The following is a 17,177-nucleotide window of genomic DNA, read 5'->3' on the forward strand; positions in this document are numbered from 1 at the left end:
TAAAGGTCCTTCCTTGGCCTTCATTGTCATAAACTTGACCATTGGAATAGTACTGATCAGCCTTTTGTGTGTGTGTGGTCCTGTGAATTGAAGCACTCTACCACAGAGCTACATCTCTGGCAATTTTTTTTTTCTTTTTGGGATACAGGGGCTCCCTAAGTTGCTTAGAGCCTCACTAAGTTGCTGAGGCTGTCCTTGAACTTGCAATCTTCCTGCCTCAGTCTCCTGAGTTGGTGAGATTACATGCATGCACCTATTCTGTACCTAGCCTGATCCGTTATTTTGCAGGATGTTGTGCAGTTTGGGTTGGCCTGATGTTTTCTCATAATTGGATCCAGTTTATGCATTTTTGGGCAAGAATATCACAGAAAACATGCTGAGAAGCCACATGTTTATTAGAGGTGGTGTTTTCTTTGATTACTTGGTTAAAGTGGTGCCTCAGGTTTTTCAACTGTAAAGCAATTATTTTTCCCTGAATAATTACTTTCATAGGGGTGTACTTTGAGACTATGCAAAGGTCCTATTTCTCATGATTCATTTATCCACTGATTTTTAGCATCGTTGGTGGTGCCTGCCTGCAACAATTATTGCTGTTATGTTTCTTTAGCAATGATTTTCCACTTAGAACACTCCTAAATTTAGTAATTGGAATTCTATTCTGGGTTTTAATCCAATACTACCATTATGTATTTTGTTACTTAAATTGGGCCAGATTGGGCTATTGGGAGCATTTGCAGTTGACTTCTTCCCAACCTGCTGCCATGCTTTTTTTGAGTATTTTCTTACTTTCTGACACCACAAAATGTTCCAGGGTCATCTGTTATCTGCCTACCATCAGCCCTGGAATTAACCCTTTCCCTGAGGAGCATTTTTCCTTTAATTGGAAAATAGTATTTAGAAACCAAGACAAGGGAGGCAGGAGTGCTTATTGCTTCTGGGCTGTCACTGCTTCTAGGCCCTCTCAAGGGACAGAGCTAGGAAATATATGTATATGAACACAGAGTAACATAGTGCACACACACACGCACATACACACACATTTTTGGTATTGAGGATCAAACCCAGGGGCACTTTACCACTAAGCTACATTGACAGTCCTTTTTATTTTTTATTTTGAGACAGGGTCTCACTAAGTTGCTGAGGTTGGCCTTGAACTTGCAATCCTCCTGCCGCAGCCTCCGGAGTCACTGGGTTTCTAGGATAACAGGGATGTGCCAGCTTCTGTAAATAGGGGATGATAGGGTAGTTATGAAGGAGGAAATGGCCTAGAACCTGGGGCAGAAACATGGGAGCAGAAAGCCAGGCAGGGCTGGTGGAGAGAAATCACTGGCCAGCATAAGGCCACCTGTCGGAGCTGTGCCTGTTGACATGGGCTGCCTGGTGCCTCCGTCCCGGAAGTGTGCAAGCCCAGGCAGGACAAGGAGGGAAGACCCAAGCTTCAGAGGGTCCTGGCTGAGAGGGCCAGAGTCTGGACTCCTGGTGGGGGGGCTTCTTTCATGCCAGGGGGGCCTCTGTCGTTGCAGGATGGCCCTTCGACAACGCCACATGCAAGATGAGCGGCTTGGTGCAAGGCATGTCTGTGTCGGCTTCCGTGTTCACGCTGGTGGCCATCGCTGTGGAAAGGTGAGAGTCACCCCTGGCTGGAGGGGCTGGCCTGAGGAGGTGTCTCCACGCACCACTGGGCTGGCTGGAAGGCGGGGCCTCTCGGCTGGAGGGGAGGCTGAGCACGGTTGGAGGCCCAGTTGCCCTCTAGCCTGGGGTACCTGCTCTGAGGACACTCCACCCCCTCTGGAAGGCTTGGAGAGAGCCCTGGGGAGGCTTGATAGGAGTCCTGTGAGGAGCCCGGGGGTCCTGCCTGCTGCACTGGGAACCAGGGAGCCAGCGCTAAGGGAGCAGCACAGGGGTGGGCTCCGTGTGCCTGGGGTGGGGTTGGGGTTCTCCCCGCCGCCTCAGCCTACCCCGCTGTCTGCTTGCCGGTCCCTGGCAGTCCAGGTCTTACTCAGTCCCCAACCCCAGCCCATCCCCACCACCTCTGGTCTTTCAGCCAGATTCCAGCAGATTCTCTGATAAAGCGTGGTTCTGTGAATGTGGCTGGAGGCGTGCAATGGAACCCGTCTGAGCCCTAAGTCTCCCTATTCCAGGGCGCTTGTCCTCCTGCCCAGCATCTCGGTGCTCTGAGCGCTCCTGGGGTGCGTTCCCCAGGGAATATGGCAAGCAGATGAGCTGGAGGTAGTTTTTACGCTCATTAGTGCCTCGCTGTGTGATGTTGGGTGGGTCCGTACAATGGAGGCTCGTCTGTACCATGGCAACCACCATTTTCAGACAACTAAGCTTTCCTGCCTGAAAACCTTAGGCACAGTTCCCGGCTCAAGGTCCAAAGGTCAGCTGTGACCATTGCTTCTTCAGGGCACCCTCACACTCCTCTTCGTCCTCTCCTCAGCGCTAATACTCAGGCCTCCCTTTCTAGACTCGAGTGATCTCATCTTTTTTCTATTTCCCCCACCACCACCAAGCCTACTTTTCTCTTCCCACAAAACCTTTATTTTATTTGTTTATGTTTATATGGTGCCGGGAATTGAACCCAGTGCCTCATGCGTGCTAGGCAAGTGCTCTATCACTGAGCCACAACCCCGGCCTCAACCTACTTTTTATAACCCAGTCAAGTAGGCAGCTGGGCCAGGTGCAGTGGCCCACGCCCGTAATCCCAGCAGCTCGGGAGACTGGGGGTGTGGCTCAGTGGTTAAACACCCCTGGGTTCAATCCACAGTTCAAAAAAAAAAGTAGGTAGCTAGTGTGATGGAGATGGTTCCTCTTTCCACAAAGCCACTAACTAGTTGGGTGAGTGTGGGAAGTCCCTCCACTCCACCAGCCTTTATTGATATGAGTATGTGCAATGTCTCCCAGTGGTGTTGGCAATATTCTTCAAGTGACACCTCCTTCAGGAAGCCTTCCTGGATTTTTACCCCAGGATTCTCCTCCACCTCTTAAGTATATGCTTTAAGAATCCTTTGTTCTCTGGAGAGTTTTGGGATATGATACTGAAAAGCCAGTGGGTCAAGGTCACCCAGGCTGAGTCAGGCCATGGGAGAGGACAAAGGTGCTGAGACTGGGACAGAGGGATAGGCAGCAGGACAGGATACAGGTGAGTGAAGTGGAAAGGGTACTTGGCTGGAAATCGGCTCCACCCTGTATTCAAGCTCAGGCTCTGTCCCCAAGGAGCCAGGGACCTTCTGAGAAAGTCTCTTCCCCTATCTGGACCAGGTTCCCCTCCATGAAAGAGGCAAGCTGGACATTCCTCGGAGTCTGTTTTCTGCCCTTGGAAGACTTCCTGGGAAGTTGGAGCCCCTCCTTTCTCTCACTATTAGGCATTCAGAATGTCTCCAGAAGGGTGGTGACCTCACTTCAGCTTCACAACAGCCTTCCGGAGTAGGACCCCATTTAGCAGAGAAAGAAACTGAGGCCCAGAAAGGTTTTTCAGTAGTTGGCCCTTTGGGTAGTTCCATGCATTTATCTGAACACACTCTAGAAGTCCTGGGATGAACCACCCTATGGAGGACACATTGGCACCTCTTCCACCTCCGGCAGCAGATCTCAACCCTGGCTGCAAACTGGAACGTCCAGGAGCCTCCAAGCAAAACAAAACAAACAAACAAAGCAAGCTAAAACCCCTTCCAGCTTCCCAGACTAATTACATTGGGATCTTTGACTAGAGAAATTGAGTTTGGGGTGTGGGATTCAGTGCATACCTTTTAAATGCTTCAGGAAATTCTAACTCACAACAAGGGCCTACAGCTACTGGTGATGTGGCCTAGTGAAGCAAGACAAATTGGGTTCAAAGGTGGTCACCAGTACTTGCTGGCTGTGTGACCCTGAGCCAGTTGCTTGATCCCTCTCAGTTTCCCTATCTATAAATTAAGGGTGTATTAACAATTGCTGCTGAAAAGAGTCTAATGAGGAAATAAATGGTGCAGACTTGCCCTCGTGTGGTGAAGGCAGTGATGAAGGGGCCCTGGCTGAGATGACAGAGGGACAGTCTGCCACACAGGCTCCACATCTGACCTCCCAGGGTTTTCTGGGAAATCCATAACAGCTAAAAATTGTATTTGTTGATACCCCCAGTGAGCCTTCTCCAGGGCAGGATGTGCACCTCAGACTGATGGCTCTGCGGGCTGCCAGAGAATCAGTGTACCCCAGAAGCGCAGGGAAGGTTTAATTCATTGTTCCCAGGCTGCGGTTCCCTCCTCCCCGCTCTCCGTAAATCTTGTCGCTGCCTTTGTTTCCCGGGCAGCCTCCCTCCCAGGTGAGAAGCCAATTTGCTTGCAAACTCACCTGACTAACGTCTGGGCTGTTGTCTGAGCTGCCTTAGGTGCCAGGGGGCCCCCCCGGGACCCTCCCAGATCCCTGCCTCTCTCCCCCCACTCCCGCCTCAGGTTCCGCTGCATCGTGCATCCTTTCCGCGAGAAGCTGACCCTGCGGAAGGCGCTGGTGACCATCGTGGTCATCTGGGCTCTGGCGTTGCTCATCATGTGTCCCTCGGCCGTCACGCTGACCGTCACGCGCGAGGAGCACCACTTCATGGTGGACGCCCGCAACCGCTCCTACCCGCTCTACTCGTGCTGGGAGGCCTGGCCCGAGAAGGGCATGCGCAAGGTCTACACCGCGGTGCTCTTCGCGCACATCTACCTGGCGCCGCTGGCGCTCATCGTGGTCATGTACGCCCGCATCGCCCGCAAGCTCTGCAAGGCGTCGGGCCCGGCCCGCGACAACGCGGAGGTGGCGGCCGAGGGCGGGCGCGCGTCGCGGCGCAAGGCCCGGGTGGTGCACATGCTGGTCATGGTGGCGCTGTTCTTCACGCTGTCCTGGCTGCCGCTCTGGGCGCTGCTGCTGCTCATCGACTACGGGCAGCTGAGCGAGCCGCAGCTGCACCTGCTGTCGGTCTACGCCTTCCCCTTCGCGCACTGGCTGGCCTTCTTCCACAGCAGCGCCAACCCCATCATCTACGGCTACTTCAACGAGAACTTCCGCCGCGGCTTCCAGGCCGCCTTCCGCGCCCGGCTCTGCCCTCTGCAGTGGGGCCGCCACCACGGCACCTATTCGGAGCGGCCCGGCTGGCTCCTGCGCAGGAGGGTCTTGATGGAGGTGCAGCCCAGCGACTCGGGCCTGCCGTCGGAGTCGGGCGCCAGCAGTGGGGCCCCCAGGCCTGGCCGCCCACCGCTGCGGAACGGGCGGGTCGCCCACCAGGGCTTACCCGAGGAGGGGCCTGGCTGCTCCCACCTGCCCCTCACCGTACCAGCATGGAACATCTGAGGTGGTCCAGAAAGGGCAGGCCCCTCCCTGCCTGTGGCCCCAACTGCACCTGCGATACCTGGACACTTACTTGGCAGCTTGGGGCGGAGTTTGAAGAGGATGCCAAAATGCCTTCTCAAAAACAAGGCAACAGGCTGCTCGCTGCTCTTGATGTCCTCTCCCTTCAGATGGCAGGGAGAGGAAGAAACCTCCTCTCCCCAAACGCTCCCTATGGGGTAGATTTGACAACCATCATCTCATTGAATTCCCACAACGCTTTGGAAATGGGCTTTCTTAAGCACCTTGTCTTCAACAGATGCAGAAACAGAGGCCCAGAGAGTAGAGGTGTCTAGCCCAAGATCGCTCAGCTGGAAATCTCACTTGGACCTGCCAGGCTCCAGTGCCTGAATGGTTTTTTTGCCTTCAGCTGTCTCCAAAAGGACCCCATAAGGGAAGCACAGGGAAACTGAAAATCCTAACCAACTAGGCAGCTGGGAAGAGATAGGAAGCAAGCCAGCAGAGCTTTGATGCTCAGAACCCTGTCGTTCAGTCTGTATGTTCTGTTGCTCAGGCTGCTTCTTTGGACCTTTTGCTGGGAGACCATGGTGTGCCTCACCTGCCAGCTCCAATGCGTTGTTTTGTCTTGTTCCAGGAAGTGTCCAGGGCCATTCTCTTTCAGGATGTCGCCCTGGGGAGCCTGCTTGTTACAGGGCATTAGACCTGAGCCTAGAGAAGGGAGGAAGAGTCTATCTCCCACCCCCATCTCCCAGAGCCCGGCAGACCCAGTGCAGGGGCTGGGAAGCCAGGTGGAGGTGTGTTTATTTACTACTGGACAAAGGGGAAGGGAGAGCACTGTTCCTGCTGTCCACCTTTGGAAACCCATGTGGAGGCTGCAAGTGTGAAGGACAGAGGCCTTTCCTCACTCATCCTGGGATATAGACGCTGGCCAGCTGACTGCAGCTGAGCTCTCCTGGGGGACTCCTGAACCCCTCCCCACATGGATGACTCATGTACCTCAAACAGTGGGAACCAAGAGATTCTCTGTTCTCTTCAGCTCTCAATCAGTGGCTTGTGCCACCTGAAGAGTGCAGCTTCTCTTTAGCAGGTGGGAGGAACTGGGTTGCCTCAGGCGCACCTGCAAAAAATCTGCAGTTGACTGGACATTCCCCCCCCCCCCTCAATCCATTACTGCTTTTGCTAGAAACTGAGTGAAAGGAAAGGAAACATTTCCCAAGGTCAGGGCTCTGAGGCTCTGATTATTTCCTTAATCAACACACAATGACTTAACCCTGTTTATTCTATTCTAAGCACTGGGAACAGGGACAGAAGAAAATGCCAAGTAGTTGTCTAAACAGGTCCCCAAACACTGACTGTGTTATTTCATTCACACAAACAAGGTTGGCGATACTGGTATGGACATTTTAAAAGTGAGCTCTTAAGGGCCAAGGAGCGGGGTTTGTGTGAGGACACATCTTCTGACTGTTCTTCCTATACAGCCTCCTGCCTTTCAGGGAAGGTCATGGGCATGGCAGGAAGGAGAGCTGGAAATTCCCCCAAAGACTTTCTGTCTAATAGTGAAACAGAAAGCCCACGGAGTAGAATCCTGGTGCCCAAGATCTTGGGCTGGGGAAATGAATCTATTGTGTTTGCTCTTGTAATTTCCGGCCTGACTTGTTCTGTGTATAAGATCTATGAGCCATGTGTTGAGCAAGCTGCTGAGATTCCTTATGACCCTGTTCCGTTCCAAAAGTTTAGGAATGATGGAAGGGGGTCTTGCCCCTCAGTGGCCTTAGCTGGTGCCTTGCATGATGTTCACTTTTTGTGCCATATCTGTGCCCTGAAACGCATACACCTGGGAGTTGGTGGCTGTTTATGTGAAGAATTCTGACGCCAGGCTCTAAAAATAGACTAAACAAAGGGCCATCTCAAACCCCAACTGGCTGTGCCTGTAGCTGTCTGGAGCAGACACTGCTCCAGGGTGTGCCTCCTTTAGTATGGCCTCCTCCAGTGCAAAAACATAGCCATTATGTGTATTTCTCTCTCAGAAGTGTGTATGAGAGAGACAGGGAGAGAGGAAGAGATGGAAGGAGAGAGAGAGAGAGAGAGAGGGAGGGAGGGAGGGAGGAAGAGGGAGACAGAAACCAAGGCACTCACAAAAACCAACCTTCCCACCATGGCCCCTTCGCTTTATTTCTCCTAAAGATGCCATGTTTTGAGAGGTGGTGACTGCCGGCAGAAGAAAGCAAAATTCCTGCACACAGCGTTCACAATCCATATATTTTGTTGTATTTTTTATTTAAAACTATCAGAGGCTGCCCATCCAGAGACTGGATCTGATGACACAACCTGACGCTTTGGTGAAGCCCTGGGGCCTTGTGAGTGACGGGGAACTGGTTTGTTTCTTTGTGAATGTGGTGAAATACACACAACATGAATCTTGCCAGTTTAGCCATTTTTAAGGGTACAGTTCAGCAGCCTTAGGTACATCCCCGCTGCCACATAACTATACCACTCCCCATGTCCAGAATTCAGCCTCCCTCCTCAGTACCCATGAAGCAACTCCCCACTCCCCCTCCTCCGGCCCCTAAAAACCCCCATTCCACTGTCTCTGAATTTGATTATTCCAGGTACCTCATACCAGTGGACTCCTCCAGTATTGATCCTTTTTTGACTGATTTCTTTCACTCAACATGTTATTCTAAGGTTCATCCATGTTGTAGCATGTGTTGGAATTTCTCTCCTTCTTTTTAAATTTTTCTTCTTATTTTGCAGCGCTGGGGATTGAACCTAGGGCCTCACTCATGCGAGGCAAGTGCTCTACCACTGAGCCACCTCCTACCCTCCCTTCCTTCCTTCCTTCCTTCCTTCCTTCCTTCCTTCCTTCCTTCCTTCCTTCCTTCCTTCCTTCCTTCCTAAGGCTTCATAATCTATATTCTACATTTTGTGGGTCCATTCACCCAACAATGGCCACTGGCTGTTTCCACCTTTTGGCTTTGGTGAATGTATGGAGCTTTAAGAGAATGCAAGTACTTCCTAAAAAATAGTGTCTGTGTGAACCCTAAGGACAGAGACCCCCAAGATCTTTCTCAACTTCGAATTTATGTGTGACAGAGAGAAGCTTCCCAACAGCTCTGTGCTCCCATGGGGCTTTGCTTCTTGATTAGAGTGGCTAAAAATTTGTGTGTTCTGCCCGTGGGATTTTTAAAAATATTTTTTTTTTAGGTGTTGATGTTGGTTTTATTCATTTATTTATATGCGGTGCTGAGAATGAACCCAGTGCCCCGCACATGCTAGGCAAGCGCTCTACCACTGAGCTACAAGCCCAGACCCCCACAGCATGTTTTCACGAAGCTCTTTTTATAATTACAGCTTTTTAATTCTCACTGGATTCCTGTGTCCCGACACGTAGGCCCTGTCAGGAGACTTGTATAACCAAGACACTCAAGGGCAGGCCGTGTGGCTCCCTGACCTGCCACTCTCCACGTTTGGCTTGGTCGGGTCTCCTGAGGCGACTGTCCATTCACGGAGGAAAGCTCAAGGATGAACTGAGCATGTGAGGGGGGAACAGGGCCAGAGGCCTGTTGACACGGTGCCCCCACCCCAGAGGGGCTTTTGGAGGGACTCTGTGTCCTGTGGTACCACAGTGTAACAAGAGTGGTCCTTCTCATGGCGGGTCTCCACGGATGAATGGCCCCTTGACTTCCCCAAGATCACATGGCACCCAGCTGACCAGTGTGAGCTGCAGGCGGGGCCCGCCCCAGCCCCACAAACCACAGTCTGCCCAGCCCTGGGCTGTGGATCTTCTCTTGGGGCCTGGAGAACACTTGAGTTGATTTGGGTTGGAATGGAGGGTGGAGTTGGCAAAGGAGGACCGACCGGAGCCCCCCATCACCAACCTACTGTGTATTCATCCCCAAATCAAGGAGAAAGCCAAAACGAGGGCTGCGTGGACAAGGCATTGCTATTAAGCTCTGTACCTTTCTGCATCCGTCTCCTCAGCTCACCCCTCAGAAATGCCACCAAGGAAAGATAGATGAGAAAGAGGTGACCCAAATGGGCTTCCTTACAAGCAAACAATGTTGAGTCAAAATAGATTCCTTGTTGAATAACCCAATTATTGTTGGTGGGGGTTATTTACTTATTTATTTACAAACGCATTGCATAATCATTGTGGAAATTTTACAGAATTTCGATAAGTACAGAAAAGAAAATTGAAAACATTTAAATCCTACAAGATAAGCATAGTTGTTTTCTATGCACCTATATCTATATATTTTCAATTTCGGTAACAGCTTCATGGAGGCATCATTTGCATGTAAGAGTCACCCATCTTAAATATATGTCCAGAGAGTTTTAGCAATTATTTACATTTGTGTAGTCACCACTATGCTCAGATATATCCATCATCCCAAAGAGTTTCCTGGTGTCAATTTACAGTCAATCCTCTCCCCTTAGTCCTGATCCCAGAAAACCACGCATCTGACTTCAGAGTGTCCTGTACCTGGAATCAATGTCTATAGATAGCCTCTTGGGTGTGGCTTCTTTCACGAAGCAGGATGTTTCTGAAATTCACTGATGTGGTACCATGTAGTTCATTGCTTTCTATTGCTAAGCAGTATCCCATTCTATGTGTATGTGTGAAGATGTTCTGTTTATCCATTGGTCAATTAATGGTCATTACCAGTTTTTGACTATCATGAAGGATGCTGCTGTGAGCATTCATGTACCAGTCCTTCTATGTATGCATGCTTTCAACTCCCTTAGGTAAGTACCCCGGAGCGAGGCTGCTAGGTGGATGGCAAGTATGCCGTCTGGGTAATAAACTGCCAAAGCATTTTCCAAGTGCTCCACCATTCTGTACCCTCATCAGCAGATCCAGTTGTCCCCCACTCTTTTTTTTTTTTTAAGAGAGAGTGAGAGAAGAGAGAGAGAGAGAATTTTTTTTTTAAATATTTATTTCTTAGTTCTCGGTGGACACAACATCTTTGTTGGTATGTGCTGCTGAGGATCGAACCCGGGCCGCACGCATGCCAGGCGAGCGCGCTACCGCTTGAGCCACATCCCCAGCCCAGTTGTCCCCCACTCTTGCCAACACTGAGTAGCATCAGTTTCCCTGGTAACTAGTGATGCTGGGCATCCTTTTGTGTGTTTGCTGGCCATTTATCTTTTATTATAAAGGGTTTTCAAATCCATCTTTTAAAACATGATTACATTGCAGAGACTTGTGCACAAAAATTCTCCCTAAATCTAAGAGGCACCTATCACTAATAGATGATAATTAAGTTTCTGGTGAACTCAAAACATTTATTGGGACTGGGGTTGGGCCTCAGTAGTTAGGCACTGGCCTCAAATGTGCCAGGCCCTGGGTTGGGTCCCTAGCAACCACAAAAAGGCAAAACCAAAGCCAAACAAAAACAAATATTCAGCGCCAGACATGGTACTAGGGCTTTGTGCATCGTTTTCTTTCTCGTGATGGAACAGAAGCTTCATGTGGACAGCAGCTGTGTCTACTTGCCTCATCTTGTGGACTCAAATCTAGAATGTTGCCTGGTGCTTAAGAGGCACTCAACAAATCTCTATTGGATGAGCGAAGCAATGAAATAAGTAGGTGTTTATTATTCCCACATTACAGATGGGAAAAGCTAGGTCAAATTACATATAGATCATGTAACTGGGAGGTGCTGAGCCTGAGCCTTATGTCTTGGTTCCATAAAGCTCAGGTTTTGGCTACTCCCTGAAGCTGCCTCAGCCTCTCCTTCCTGCAATGGGAGCTGAGGTTCAGCATAAAAGCAAGAGGCTTGATGGAGGTATCCTAAAAATAAAACCAGCCAGCCACAGGCTCCAGACTGCTGTTTTGGCCACGAGGCCATATTTCCATCACATTCAAAGGCTTCCAAGGGTTTGAGATGGAAGGGATACCAGCAGTTTGAGTAAAAGATACTAACTTAGTTTGATCCAATACCACACGGAGCCCTCATCAGCCACAGGCTCCCCTGCGCTTGTGGTCACCGAAGGAGCCGAAGCTGCTAAACTGACTGTAGTGTCCTGTTGTTTATGTTCTCTCGCTGGCTGCAATGCCCGGGTCTTTGAATCCGGTCACCTACAAATGCTGCTGTTGTCATGTGCAAACAACCAAATAAATGTAGGTGGAAAAACCCAAGCTTAGTGATTTGGAGAAATGGGTTTCTCTGTCACCCAGCCAGAGGTGGTATTCAATCACTCTTTGTTTGAGGAGTGATCACTCTCCCCCACCAGTACCCTCTGTCTCCAAGTCCGGCTATTTTAGAGACGGAGCAGCCCATATTTCTGGTTGGAGTGCCCCCAGGGGGAGCGTTGTTTTTGTCCACGGTGTGGTCTGGTGGCCCTTGGACTCCACCTCTAATATCATAACCGCCTCCTTTCTCCTCTTCTCCACAATGATCCTGTTACCTGTGATATAAATTGTGGAAAATAAACTCATTGTGAAAGAATTTGCTGTTTCTTACGTGCTGTTCAACATCAGCAGTTTTCCCCTTTTGTGTCTACACCATGAACGTTGTTTTGTTTTGAGGCAAAATAGCCATCCCTTTAAAAAAAAAAAAGTGGACAGCAGCTACGGACCCTCTAACCCAACCACAGCACCCCCATTTTGTAGATGGTAAGTTAAGTAGCATGGAGGCCAAGGCACTTCCTTGAGGTCTCAGAGCTCCTAAGTATTGAAATCAAAACCAAACCTCAGGCTTCGTGGGCTGCAGTGCAGTGATCTCAACACTATACTGAATTACCTGTTTCGAGAACTCGCCATTTGTAATTATAGGGGACAGTTTAGATGCAACTGAATTCTGTGTTTGCTCGACAAATTTACAATCTGTTAAGTCTGGGAATGTGAAGCTCCCTACCATCCAGTGAACAGAGACAGGAAAGAGAAAAATCATAATGTGCTGTGATACTTGCTGGAGTGGTGTCCCACGAGGTTATGGGACAGCTTGAGGGGTGTCAGAAAAGGGCTCCCAGAAGCAGTTTGCTATAAGTAGTAAAGACTGAATTACAGGCAACTTCGTGGAAAGGAGGGTCAATAAGAGAGGAGAACACTCAGCTCTTCATCTTTTGGCTTGTTGGTTTTGGGAGTGTGAATTGAACCTACTGAGCCACATTAAATATTTTATTTAAAATATTTGTAGTTGTAGATGCACACAATCACTTTATTCTATTTATTTTTTTTATGTGGTGCTGAGAATCGAACCCAGTGCCTCACATGTGTTAGGTTAGCACTCTACCCCAGGCCTTTTAATTTTTTTATTTTGAGACAGGGACTCATTAAGTTGCCCTGGCTAGCCTTGAACTTGAGATCCTCCTCCCTCAGGCTCCTGAGCAGCTGGGGTTACAGGTGTATGCCATCATGCCCAGTAGCTCACCCTTGAAAGCTCACACTGGCAGTATGTCCAGAGCGAGCTGGAGGGAGATGGAGCTGGATCCCAGTAAGGAAAGGAGGTATCTGCAGGAATCAGGGTGGGAAATCATGGGGCTGGCTGAGGCAGGAGGGATGGAGAAGAGGCAACAGGCTCAAGAGCTGCTGCAGACATCACCCGCCCCCCCATGCTTTCAGTTGTCCTAACAGAAACCTGGCACAGAGTGACCAAGTTAAAAGGGATAATGTGGCTCGTACAAGTGCAGAGAACTGGTGCATCCAGGGGCTCACAGTGTCATCGAGGACCCAGCCTGTGTCCATTCCTCTACAGAGTGAGGCCTCTTGCAGACAGAAAAAGAGAGAGGGAGAACAGACAGACAGACCGATGATCTCTCTTGTCATGACTTTTCCAAAGCCAGTTACTGGCTTAAAATGGGTCAGGTACTTGTTCCTGAGCCAATCCCTGTGGCCAGGGAATGCCACATTCCCAACCCCATGTTCTGGGATGGGGTTCCCATCAGTTAGCAAGGACAGGACAACAATGGCTGAGTTCGATAATCAAAGCCCATCCTGGAATCCCGGATCAGAGTGAATGTCTAAGCTAGTCTGGGGCAGGAGGAAAAGAATGTGGAGAAGCTGCATCCATTAGAACGGTTCTTAGGGACAAGAAATAGAATACTCTGATTCAAACTGGCTTGAACACAGTAATAGCTACAAAGCCAATTTATTATATCAGAAAACAAGAAAACCAGAGGCAGGGAAGCTCCCTGGGTCAGTTTATGCAGCAGTTCAACAGTATCAAGGGTTTTCCGGGTGTGGCAGCCCGCACCTGTCATCCCAGTGACTTGGGAGGCTGAGGCAGGAGGATCACAAGTTCAAGGCCAGACTCAACAACTTAGGGGGAAACTCTGTCTCAGTACAAAAAGGACTGGGGATGTGGCCAGTGGTAGAGCATCACTGGGTTCAATCCCCAGTACCAGTCCCCCCACCTCAAATACAAAAAGAGGCAAGGTTTTTTTCACTTCGTGTCTTCATTTTAAGTGTATCAATATTACCTACAGACCACACTTCCTCCAGGTTGGCAAATTCCATGACAGTGCCCAGTGGGATAAAGGACAGCCTCTTCTAGTGTCTCTCTGATAGCACAGAACCCTTCCCAGAGCCTCCATCACAACTCCCCTCACCTTGGTCAGAATTATGTCACGTACCTACAGCCAAACCTGTCCCTGAGGCTTGGGAAGGCCTCACATTCCCTGAAGCAGACAGATAGAGCGGGGCAGGTGGATGCTTCTCTGAAGAACAACAGGGTCCTATCAGGAAGGAGGGAGGAGAGTGAAGAGGTGCTGGACAGGCAGGGCTGCTGTAGCGGTCAACCAGGACAAGCCCAGGGGGACCTCCAGGTTGGCTGCCTGGGCAGACACATGAAGGACCCAAGGCAGAGATGGTGTGCTCGCTCTTGGACTCCTAGGCAAGCAGACCAGTCCAGAGCTCTGTATATCAACAAGGGTGGACCACGTGTTCTCAAACCCCTTTGCCCTGGCTTCCAAAACGCACATCGTCCAGTTTATCGTCCACCTCTGCCATTCCTTTTCAGATCCTTGGTTGGTACCTCCTCTATGGCCTCCAGCTCTGGAATATTGGGACTCTCAGGGTTCGGCTGTAGGCCTCCTGCGGATTTTTCCCTCTACACACTTCCTCCGGGGGAGCTCGTCTTCTGTGGCTTCAGGTGCCCAAACCAACGGCCCCCCCGTCAACCTTCTAGGCCTCATATCTAACCACCACTGGGCATCTCAACCTGACCTCTAGTCCCTCGCCCTGAACTTTAGTCCCCCCACACTCCCTATTATCTCTACCAGGTCTTTTCCTTTATTTAATAGTCAATTGACAATTTTGGCTAATTGGTTTTTTTGTTTGTTTGTTTTATAGAAAAATGTGCTGTACAAAGTAATGTCAAGCTGCCTTCTTACCCAGCTCTATGGCTGTTCTGAGCCCCTGTTGTCACTTCCATTCTTTACTCTCTTTCCCTGATCACTTGCATGTGTGTATGTGTGTGTGTGTGTGTGTGTGTGTGTGTGTCTGTCTATCTGTCTGCAGGCTAACCCCTACAGACTAAGTTTCTCAAGCTCCTCTGTCAGAGGTGTGCAAGACTGGGTTCCTATTACCGATTCTCCTCTCTTCCCTGTAAAAGGAGTATACATCACCTCCTCGCCAAGTGGAGGGGTAACTTAGAGGACCTCCTGCAGATGAGTATACTTACTCACCCCCTAAAGTGAATGGAAGTTGTTTGTACCAACCATGACCAGGAGCATTAGGAACCATTCTATGGTTCAGCCATTTCTCTCCTCCTTCTACCATGAGACCAAGAAATACATGCTCCCTTCAGTCAGGACCCCAGACTAATAGATATGTAAAGCTGAGCCAAGTCAACCTGGAGCTGACGTGTGCTCTGAGGAAGAAACGCATGTTGTAACATTTTGGTGGGAGGAAGGTCGTCTGTTACAACAACATTATCTAGAAAAATGCACTAAGGGAGTAACTGGTACCAGGACCAGAATGCAGTCCTAAAACATGGTATGTCTTTTGCTCCAGGGCCTACTGGTGAGTAGCAAGGAAACTGTAGCCTTCGGTCACTTGGAAGGTAGGTAAGGTACCACGTAGCTTCCTAGTTTAGGCAAAGAAGTTGGGGAAGAGATTGTTACAAGTGTGCCTTGATTGCTCTTGGCGGAATTTCACAGGATTCTACAAGACAGAAATGAGCTCTGAAAAGAAATGGCTGTTGTGGGAGATCATCCTTGTGCGTGAGTGGGTCACACTCCCCGGCTGGGTGCTGAGGCGCTCAGTCGCAGAAATGTGGCAGAGCTTTCCCCACCCTTCTTGGGTTCGAGGGTCGCTGTCTCGGTGTCTCTTGCATGGGTGAGTCTTGCTACAGCCCCATGGGTGAAGCTGTGCTCACCTGTTCCTTTGTAATATAACCCCTTGCCCTGTTTAGGATAGAATCTTCCATGGAAGTGCCTTGTGTGTGTCCCCTTCTCTTACTGTGCCCTTGGGTGTGGCCTACCCAGGTGTCAGTCAACCTGCTGACAGTGGACATCATGAAAACAGACTCAGCCCCTGAAACCTGACCCCTTGTCTCATTTGAATAGCTTCTCCTCAATAAAAGGGGTCAGCGCGTGCTCTCGCTCTCTCTTCCTGCAGATCTTTAAGGCCAGAGGAGCCGCCACAGTGACCCCAAAGAAAAAGGTATTTGTGTCTCTTGTGTGGTTATTTCGTGCAGCCCAGTCATCCCAGTTCAACTGGAGTGACCCCTGAGCTTTTTAGTCTCAAGAACAGAAACCCGACAGGCTGTTTTCTAAGCAAGGTTGGAAGGGAAAAGAGAGAATCCAGAAGTTCCATTGTTGAGAGACGCCAACTATTGTTTATTATTGTTTATCTCTAACCAAGAAAGGATAGAAATTGAGAAAATGCTTTGAGTAAAGATGACAAAGCCTCAAAATTCAGCTTTGGGACAGATAAAGGGCATAAGTAGCAACCCCCACTAAATTCTCCATTGAATAAAATGGCTCAGAGAAAATAAATTCAGGGCCTCCCAAAGAGGCCTGATAAATGCAAGTTACCTTAGTAATTAGGCCTAGAGAGAAAAGAATCACAGGTGTGGTGTGTTCTTAAGAGCTGTGTTAAGTCAAAATGCCCCTGCCTGGGCAAGGACCTGAGACCTTGACTGTTGCAGAACAATCTTGTGTTCCCAAGTTTCAGGGGACGGGAAGAAAGCTGAAAAGCTACTCAGGTCCCAGGGAGTATATATATTTTCGAGATAGAGCCAAGAAGGATAATGGAAAAGAATGGATCTTTCCAGAAGATAAAGCCAAGATACCAGAGAGCTACTTTCAGGCAGCTGAAGCTGAAAAAAAAGGAGTGTTTTCTAAAACCCCCAGCAAGATTTTGGAATTCAAAGAATGAGCGATGCTGGGTGCCTCCCCCTCTGTTTATGAATGACAGTATTCATTTTTGTGTCTACTCTTTCTTGGTGACAACCACTGCATATTAAGTATAGATGGAAGGGTAGATAACATTTGTTTGCTTTTAAGTTCTTAAGTCCCTGGTTTAAGAGAAGCCATATCCGGACACAATGCAGAAACTATCATAAGATACTGAACTTTGGGCTGGGGTTGTGGCTCAGCGGTAGAGCGCTCGCCTGGTACGTGTGAGACCCTGGGTTCGATCCTCAGCACCACATAAAAATAAATAAGTGAAATAAAAGTGTTGTGTCCAACTACAACTAAAAAAAAAAAACAACAACTGAACTTTGACCCTGCTAGTATAATTGGTTGAGACTTTTGAGTGTCACTCTTTGGGGAAGAGATCATTTTTCAGAGAGATGAACATTGGTGACGAACAAATTAGACAATGATAGAGGGTATTATTGTTTCCAGTTATTTGTTTTTCTCCCTGTAAGAGAATTATACATGGTTATTGTTATGGTGTAGATATGAGGTGTCCCCCACCC

At 49.3% G+C, this 17,177-nt stretch overlaps 1 protein-coding gene across 1 annotated transcript in view; it reads left to right on the forward strand.

Moving 5' to 3' along the window:
* Npffr1 (neuropeptide FF receptor 1) overlaps window positions 1-11,756 on the forward strand; it is a 35,182-nt gene extending 23,426 nt beyond the window's left edge. Inside the window, exons 3-4 of the mRNA XM_078040975.1 lie at window positions 1,524-1,623; window positions 4,431-11,756. Of these exons, the coding sequence (XP_077897101.1) occupies window positions 1,524-1,623; window positions 4,431-5,307 (977 nt within the window). The 3' untranslated portion in view covers window positions 5,308-11,756. The remainder of the gene's footprint in view (window positions 1-1,523; window positions 1,624-4,430) is intronic.
* Window positions 11,757-17,177: the final 5,421 nt, after the last annotated feature.

This window comes from Ictidomys tridecemlineatus, chromosome 1 (assembly GCF_052094955.1).
Source record: "Ictidomys tridecemlineatus isolate mIctTri1 chromosome 1, mIctTri1.hap1, whole genome shotgun sequence".
NCBI lineage: Eukaryota > Metazoa > Chordata > Mammalia > Rodentia > Sciuridae > Ictidomys > Ictidomys tridecemlineatus.